Below are 9,234 nucleotides of genomic sequence, written 5' to 3'. Positions count from 1 at the left end.
TTGTGTGGTGTGTTGGGCACCACACATGGGCAATGACAGTAAAGCCTGGGGGGCTTTGGTTGAGAGGAGTAGCTGGCTTGTTGTCACCTAAGCGAGAAGTAGTGACTGAAAGAAGATCACAGACACAAACAGTCCAAACAAGCTTCCTCCAAATGACATGCTGGCCACTCCTTTGCATTGAAAGGAGCCGTTTCCAGTGATTCCTGCACACCTTCCTGGTGAGATGTTTCAAGCATCTCCAGCCGAGCTGACACTGAGGGGTAGTCCCACAGCACACTGGAGGGATTATAGCTCTCAGCTATCTCAGGGATGCTTTGTTTACCTTGATTTGAAATCAATACCACTGCGTTTAATATGACCACTTCTTTCACTCAGTTTTAGATTTGAACACTACTCTCTCGCTAAAGTGAACTTTTTCTGGAAACGTTAGCAGCCTAAATAACAGCTAACTGAACAATGTGTTTGTGTCTTTCCATATAGCACACTGGTATCACTGATTCGAAGGAGAAGAGGCATCAGAACTGACATCCCACTGGTGGAACAGGACTCTGCCAAGACACCAGGTACACAGATACTAACACTTGCTCTCTGATCCAGTCTGTGTGTTGCTCTCTCGTCTTACTTTCTCACTAACTTAATCGCAGCTTTATTGGTGGAATGCCAAAACTACACAGAACACACAGCCGGAGGATAAGAGAGACTGCGACGCAGACATAAATACACACAAGGGCAAATGAGCGAACAAAACCACAGCTGAACATAATCACACTAACTCGAAGCAGGGCTGAACATGGAACACACAGGACAAGAGACTGTCAAACTAAAACAGGAAGTACGAGGAACACACACACACTGATACGCACAAACCCAGGGAGCAGAGTGTGGCGAAATCGATCAATGCAGAGCAGTGTCACAAACCTCGGAGGCCCCAGAAAAGTGCAATCAAACGGTGAGGTTATTAACAGCCAGGAGAAAACATCAGCATATGTCCTCTGACCAAAATACATGTTGAGAACACTTATAAAGCAGTGAGGTACACGCCCCCCCATGGCGTAAAAATACGTTAAAGACGTCAGTTACAGTAAATGGTACATCTTAGATGGCTATAAACAGACATAGAACTTCTCTTTTCTATAACACCTTCCAAACAAGGCAATAACTTCAAGCCTTCAGGGTCTCTGAGGGCTGGTTGTCGACTCCGGTCATCTGTTACCAAGTAGAACAAAACACAACAGGTTGCATCAAGAAGCTGAATACATTTGGGCCTCTGCTCAGGCCTATTCCTAGATTATATGTATTATATGTACTGTAAGCATGTATGCAGTCATCCTTCTATGTTCTAGTTTCCCTCAGCATGGATCACCTGGACAGTCACGCCAGTGAAGCTTAAAACCTCTAATGAACCGAACATCAACTCAAATGGACATCTTCAATAAACAACTGTAATTCAGTATCAATACTGTGAGAAATATTATTAAGTGGAATGATGCTGTAAAGAATGTTATTAATGCAGTTATAATGATGCAGGTTATACGGCAGCAATAAAAGAATTTCTGTATCTCCACAAGAGGGAGGAGAGGGAGGGGCGAGAAGGTGAGGGGACGACAGAGCAACACACAGAGACATGACCGGAGACACAAACATGAAGACCAGACAGACCTAACCACAGGAACACTGATGGAAGGACACAGGGACGAAACAAAGACATGATCAGGACCAAATAACTGCCTAAACTATAAGTGCTGCAAAAACTCAAGCTTTAGCAAACTGAACTAGGAAACACAAGACACGCAGGGAACATAGTAATGAATAAACAAGACTCCAAAACACAAAACACTGGGTCAATAACCAAGTTACCCTCACACCCACTTTAGACCGGCCTAGTCACAGTCCTGACCTGTGTCCGATTGAGATGCTGTGGCATGACCTTAAAGGTGGTTCATGCTTATAAACCCTCCACTGTGGATGAATGACAACAAGTCTGCAAAGATGAGTGGCCCAAAAATCCTCCACTGTGCTGTGAAAGACTCAAAGGCTGCATTGCAGTTGTTGCTGCTGTGGCTGCGGTGGCCCAGCACGTTATTAGATTGAGGAGCGATCACTTTTTCCACACGGGGCCGTGGAGGTTTGGGTTTTTCCCTTTAATTATAAATATCTTCATTTAGAAACTACATTTTGTGTTTACTTGGCTAATATTTAATAATATGTTTTCACACCACTGTATATATGGCCAAAGACCTAGAAAGGCCTCGTTGGTTTGCTCTATATTTTGATGCATGTCAGTTAGAACGATTATTCTCTTTATCTCCTGATTGCCCCGATTTGGGAAAATCTCTTCTGTTTTTTGTGCGATGCACGTTCATTTTGTATTTCCTTCTGTTCGAGGCGCTTTGTTTCATGTATTTCAGTTTAGGAGTTTTGAATTCTGATTTTGCATTTCAGATATTTTCAATTTTAACCCTTTTTACCACACATCACTCACACATTAGAAGAACAAACCAATATGCCAAATGGTCCATGAGAAATTCAAACTCAGAATCTTCATCGCTGGCCTTTTAGGTCAGGAAGTTGAATTCTTTAATTTGTGCAATGAAATTGAAAGCCTTGACTTGTTGGAGCAGGTAGGACATCTGTGTTGCCTGAATAGGCTTAAACTGTGCCCTCATTTTTTAAAATAGTTTTTGAATATGTGCCGGCTGAATTGAGCACTACACGCAGGGAATTTGTTGGAATTGCATACAAGGCTGAATAGGTGCAACCCAAGGATCTTCTACTCTGACACCTGAACTATAGTCTCTCTTTGAGTACTGGAGAAAAATATTTTACGATTACTTTAACACAAAATAGTCTTTGTGTGATTTTTAGAGACATCTTAAGTGACAATTGCTCCATTGTGTGTGCCACTGAATGTTTGATGTTAGAAAATTAAATATTCACATTGCTTTGAGAATGGACTCCTTTATTGTAGAATTACACTTTTTGTTGTCCTTTGTAAACGTGAGGATGAAAAATAGTTGAATAGTGTGTTTTTACACAGAGAGTCAAAATTGATTCCAGAGTAATTCTGGTACTCTTACACACTACTTTGAATACTTTGAAGTTAGCAGCCTCAGTACCAATTATTCATCATTAGCCAAATCAACCTCCACAATTCTCGGTCGTGTAGAACAGACTGATGTGTGTGCAAAACAAACAAAAAATCATCAATCACTCCCGTCTGGCTCTTTAGTGTTTTTTTAAACAACCTGAATTAACTTTATTTCAGTCGCAGAGCTAATTATGACTTTACACCACGCTAACATGCTTCTGAAAACCCCAAGTGTTGGTGGTGTTCCTAATCTACTGCTGTTGAATCACTAAATATGATTCAGTTCAGTTTTATTTATAAGGCACCAAATCACAACAACGGTTGCCTGAAGGTGCTTAATACTGCACCATCTATGCAAGTGTCGCCTCTGTCCTCAGGTCCTGCTCCAGGTTCAAGCTGTGTTGCATTTCTCCACAGCTGAGACATTATTAAAAAAACGTGTGTGTGTGTGTGTGTGTGTGTGTGTGTGTGTGTGTGTGTGTGTGTGTGTGTGTGTGTCGGTCACTCACTGCCAGAAGTGGATGTCAGGCAGCAGGCAGTGGAGGAAATGATGCAAAGGATTAAGAAAGGTGTTCAGCTTCGACCTGTCAACCAGTCACCCAACAGCAGCAGGAAACAGGTAACCTAACCCTGACGTGGTCCGTGATTTGCTGTTTTTGATTTTTAAAGCCAAAGTCAAATTTATTTATATAGCACATTTAGAACAACAATCGTTGACCAAGCTGCTGTACAATTAAGATAATTAATTAAAAGAAATAAAAACACAGGGAGACATGATAAGAGTTAAGAAAAAGAATCATAAAATTAGAAGATTTGAGTGAGAATAAGATGAATAAATACAAACTCATTCTGATTTAAAAGCCGAGGAAGAAAAGTGTGTTTTCAGACGGTTTGAAAGTGTCCCGTGTTGGGGAGGTCCTGATGTGAAGGGCCAGTTTGTTCCACAGCTGAGGAGCAGTCACAGCAAAGGCCTGATCTCCTCTGGGCTTTAATCGGGACCACCAGGAGCATTTGATCCGCAGACCTCAGTGACCTCGCAGGACTGGATCAGTTTAAAAGATCAGAAAGGTGTGAGGGTGCTAGTTTGTGGATGCTTTTAACCTCCATTTTCTTGGTATTGAATTCCAACAGTATTTGGTAATACTGCAGCGCTGTGTTGACGGTGTTTTTCAAAAATGAAACACTATGTTTCTTATCAGTTGTTGTGTTGACTGCAACCCTCCTATAAGTCATGATAATTATTAGCTTGTGCATGACTTTGTAACAAGGTCATTCCTGCTGTGAGATTCAGTTTTTCCTTCCATAGCATCAGATCAAAGTGTTGCCCTCAGATTTGTTTGCATACAGCGTGATCACATGATCCACTCTACCAGCAGAGCAGCCACAGACCTGCTAGAACTACTGTTTAAGATCAAAACAGAGACGTGAATGTAAAGGGGGTTACAAAAGATGTATAATAAACTTAATGTGGAGGTGACACTAAGGTCTGTTACATAGAAAAACGAAAAGGACCTACGAAGACTTGATGATGCTGCTGTTTCGTGATGGAGCCATGTCGAGGTTAATGCTGCATCGTTTGAGGAGTGTGTGAGTTCATAATGTCAGCAGCTGACACACAAATGTGACCTCACTGACAACTGGTCAACTTTTTATTTGGACAAATGAAAGAGTGGCTAAAGACAGACAGAGTATACAGGACGTGGAAGCATGAAAGGGGAGCGCGGCGGACGTACAGCTGGAAGGATGACGGACACGTGTGAATGTGGCTCATCGTTGCTAAAATTGCCAAACTGCAGCGCCGGCCGCAGACGTCCGCTGTTGTCAGACCTCGCTGAGTTTTTTGTACATTGAGCATATATTGTTCAGGGCTCTCCAACCCATCAGTGTGGGGAATTATCTAAGAGCTTGTTGTTTTGATAAAACATGACACATGGCAAAGACATCTTTTCGTCTGCTTGTTCCTCCGCCTCAACAGCTCAGCCAAATTAGATAGCATTAGGACCTGCTCTACAAGGTAATTATAAATAATGAGGATGGGAAAATTGACGTGACTCAGAATGATTGTGTGTTGACATATTTGCTTCTTGTAGAAAGCATACTTCCTTGTGCTTGCCTACAGTGTCTCGTCTCTGTGGTAAGAGGTGCAGTTTAGCCTCTAAGTGCTGAATGAGGAAAAATAAGTATAATGTGTCAGACTGCTGTTTATTTACCAAACCCATCTTTTTCCTCCTATTTTCCTTTTATCAGATGGAGAAGCTGCCCTCTAATTCTGCTATTCAGGAACTTAAAGGAATCATGGTAATGGGGCTTTAAAACAATCACACGTCCTCACAAGCCGTATTTTACTAGTTGAACTTTCGCTGTGTTTTCACATCTGAAATTACTTGTTTGTTTTTCATGTCATACAAAGTTGTGCTTGGAATACAATTTAACATGAAAATACACTAAAGTCAGAGATCAGAGTGGCAGTGCCACATTTAACGAGGCTACTCTCATGCTAAAAACACAACATGAAGACTTGAAGAAACCTTAATTATACTTCCACTGCAGTGTTAACAAGACGCAGATACGTGTTTGTGATGCAGCTGCTGCTTTTCTTTGTCCTGATCTGTGTTATTGTGGTTTGAACTGGCCAGGAGAATTTTAACAGAACTGTACAACAACCAAAGGCAGCGTCTCCGACAACAACCCGAGACGACGAGCTGCAGAGGATTCTGCTGAGGCGGCGGGACGCGCTGGACGCCTGACACAAAGGTGGGGCGCTGGACGTGATCGATACTGATAAGTCATTTATCTGGATGACTCGTCTCTCCACTCTTGTTTTGAGCTAAACGAGGACAATGGACTGACGTGTGACTCCTCCAAGAACATCTCAGATTATCTCAGTCGAGTCTGATTGTTACCAGATTTAATTCAGCATACGTGTGTTTTTATCACAGTGTCACAGGGCTGAGAGTCGGTGTGCGGTACGTGTTAACTTCAAAATCTTTATCAGGCTGTGACAAACACAATCTGTGTTCATTGTCAGCTGTCGGTGGTAATCTACTGACACCTGTGGGCTAGCATATACTTCACAGAGGTCAGGAAAGAGAACGAGCCCATGCATGTCAACAGAGTGTGGCTGCAAAGATGCTCCAGTGATGATGATGATGCAGACATGCTGTGGTACACCTTCATGTTCGTCATACTGTCCCCCCATACTTACACCTACAGTCTCGCTGGCTGATCTGAGGCCTGTCTGCAGGCACCTGTGATTTTTAGCGTTCAGCCGAGAAGCATTTATCTTTGCTTTAAGGTTACTGACAAAAGCAAGAGCAGGTGCTTCATTCACTTTAGCTTTCTGTTTCCTCCTGGGAACATTTTGGATCTGCTGGACCACACTGTGACAGCAGCTTGTCTTACTGAATACCACCGAGCGCTTTAATCCTCTCCACTGTGAACAGGAGAGGAATTTCTGGCTGAATTCATCTGTGCGGCTGGACTTCTCTGAGACGTCCAGTGTAGCTGTGATTACACAAGACTAACATTCAGCCACTAAAACTATTTTTCTGTTCAGAAACTGTAGTTTGGCACCTTAATAAAAGAAATGTTAAAGTATCAGTATTTTGAAAATGAATGGCTAGCTTCAAACATTTGTTTTTAGCACTAAGAATAAATGATCCTTTTGAATAAATAGCTTGCACATCACTGTTACCTGTTGCATAAACCTTATATTTGATAAGCAGCATGGCACACGATGAAAGAGTGGATCCTTTGTTTCTTATCTAAATGATCCCACTGTGTGCTCACGCTGGCCCCACCCACAGATTCTCAGCCTTACCTGCTGTAGCCTGACAAAGGTGACACTGCTGATTGGTTTCATGCATGTGTGTGTGTGTGCAGGTCAGCGTCCTCGTGTCTCCCCGCAGTGTGGCGCCGCCTGAGGATCCACGTGTACAGAGGATGTGGGTGACTGAAGACTAATATGGAGTGTTATTACCCAGCCTTTTACATCAGTGCACACTTACAATAACCTCTGACTGTATTGATGAGATTACAGTCAGATGGATTCTTGGTCACCGTCAGAGGGAAAGACACGTTCCTGCTGCTATGAAGAAGAGTCAGAAGTGTGTCAGTAACTCCCGCTGGACTGTTTGCTTCCAGTAAAATAAAGGCATGTATCGCACACCACCTGCAGTTCATTCAGCTCCTTTTGTAAAATACCAGTTCATTGTTATGCACAGTGACACACAGTCGCCTCACAGCCTCGAGCTTCTGCTTTTCTCTGAATGGTTCCATGTAGCCCAGTGTTAAACTTGTAGCCTCCCAGTAAGCAATCACAGGCGGCCGTGATAGATTTAGTTTCAATGGTTCTCTTCACTTACACATATTTTATCTGTTTTTCTGTGTGCACCCTCACTCGACTTGTTGACCCTTAAGATCAATTTATGGTCACTTTACTTCTTTAAAACACAACTCCAGAAATATATCTGACATCATTTGAAGAGTGTGTTTGATGTCCAGTTTGTACATGATGGCCTCCTTACAGTCATAAAGGAGGATGCAGCAGATTACGCAGGTGTGACTGTGACCAGCTGCAGTGTCTCTGATTGTCACACGGTGGAGTGAAAATGCTCAGTGCGAGCCTCACGACAGGATTACAGCAACCAAAGTGTCATATCAGTGGATGCAGCCATCGTTTACTTACAGTTTGCATTTTGGGGGGATTTTCTATAAAAACAACAATCGACAGCGGTTAAGGTCATCACTTATTGAACATAATTAGGGATCAGTTTGACTGAAAGTGTTTTACAATCAGATAAAAGATAAAAATGTGTTTTTCTTCACGAAGCAGCTTTTTAATGCTCTTAGGATTAATATTCACTGATTTCCCTTTAAACTTTATTTGATCTCTTATTGTACAAACCATGTATAAGGTCACATTTACCCCCCCCCCCCCCCCCCCCCCAAACAAGTTAATGTGTTATAACCTGGTTTATTTAAATGCATGTTTTGCTGTTAAAAAAGCGAACCGCGGTTTACTTTGCAGCGCTTTCACAGCCGGAGACGCTCCAGAGGAGCGAGACAAGCCTGAGTCGTACCGCCAGCCTCTGTCCTTAGTCCTGAACTGTTACGTTATGATGGCACGCAGCAGTTATTTTCTCCTCACGACTCATTTAATTAAATGTTTTACAAAGCGTCTAAATAAAGCGTGTTGAACATGAGGTTCGTTTCAGTCTCAGCTGTGCTCTACCTGCAGCCTCTCTGCAACGCCACCATTGTTTTGGACTGGCTGTAGAGACAATGGTGGCGTTTTTAATCTGCACACTGTTGTATTTATTTTTACAAGATGGAAACCATCGACCTTTTCACAGAGTCCAGAAATGCTGAACTTTTCCCCACTGGCTGCTTTGTACCATGTCTAAAATCTCCAGCAGGGCCGGGCACAGATTGATTTGACCACATGGCCGAGCCGCTTCGGTGTTTTGTTTTCCCCAACACCTGCCCACATTTCCCACACACTTTCTTCACTGAGAGAGTGAAACATGAGAGCTGTGAACTATGGCTGGTGTCCATCACCTATTGTGTGCTGCTGTTCATTAACGCTTTAGGCTTCATTTAACACTGAGGTGCAATTTCCAGCCCCCGACACAGTGTACAGGAAATGTCACTGTGGATCAAAGTCTGTGTTCTAACCAAGTTCATCAGCAGCACTGCTTCAAAGGCTTCCCTTCGTTCTTTCATCAGTCTGCTGAAGCACATGTTGCAGAGGAAGTCCTGGTTAAGTTTATTTACCAGCACGTCGTTAGGAACAGGAAACAGTCGCTCAGCAGATTCGACAAACTAATCGTTGGTGTAGACAGCTGACAAAGCAGCGTGAGGATGTGTGGGATTATCTAGTTGGAGGTTAGAGTATCAGTGTGCAGTTGACCTGCTTGAGCGAGAGTAAATGAAAAAAAGAGATTTATGTCTCTACCTCCTCATACTGTATCCTCTTTATCTAATGAGGTTCTTCTAGTCGAGGCTGTGTGGGCGCAGCTGAATGCTCACATATAGTTTTGCATTCAAAGGAGGAGAGACGCTGGTGTCCCTTGGATGCACTGCCTCAGTCTTCTTTTCCTCAGCAGAAACAAAGTCAGCGCTTCGGTTTCTTTCCTCTGCCTCAG

At 42.9% G+C, this 9,234-nt stretch overlaps 1 protein-coding gene across 2 annotated transcripts in view; it reads left to right on the top strand.

Annotated features, from left to right (window-relative positions):
• Positions 1–8,011, top strand: part of shtn1 (shootin 1) — a 39,464-nt gene extending 31,453 nt beyond the window's left edge. Inside the window, exons 12-16 of one of the 2 annotated variants that reach the window (XM_085476783.1) lie at positions 481–563; positions 3,607–3,707; positions 5,336–5,386; positions 5,725–5,842; positions 6,971–8,011. In XM_085476783.1, coding sequence (XP_085332909.1) covers positions 481–563; positions 3,607–3,707; positions 5,336–5,386; positions 5,725–5,835 — 346 coding nt within the window. In that variant the 3' untranslated portion in view covers positions 5,836–5,842; positions 6,971–8,011. Of the gene's footprint in view, positions 1–480; positions 564–3,603; positions 3,708–5,335; positions 5,387–5,724; positions 5,843–6,970 lie in introns of both variants that reach the window. The other variant, XM_085476782.1, reaches the window with a different exon arrangement.
• Positions 8,012–9,234: the final 1,223 nt, after the last annotated feature.

Source organism: Copadichromis virginalis, linkage group LG13 (genome assembly GCF_057382275.1).
Source record: "Copadichromis virginalis isolate Kocher_CV1m ecotype Utaka linkage group LG13, C_Virginalis_male_GT1.1, whole genome shotgun sequence".
NCBI lineage: Eukaryota > Metazoa > Chordata > Actinopteri > Cichliformes > Cichlidae > Copadichromis > Copadichromis virginalis.
This window is presented reverse-complemented; position numbering and strand designations above follow the sequence as displayed.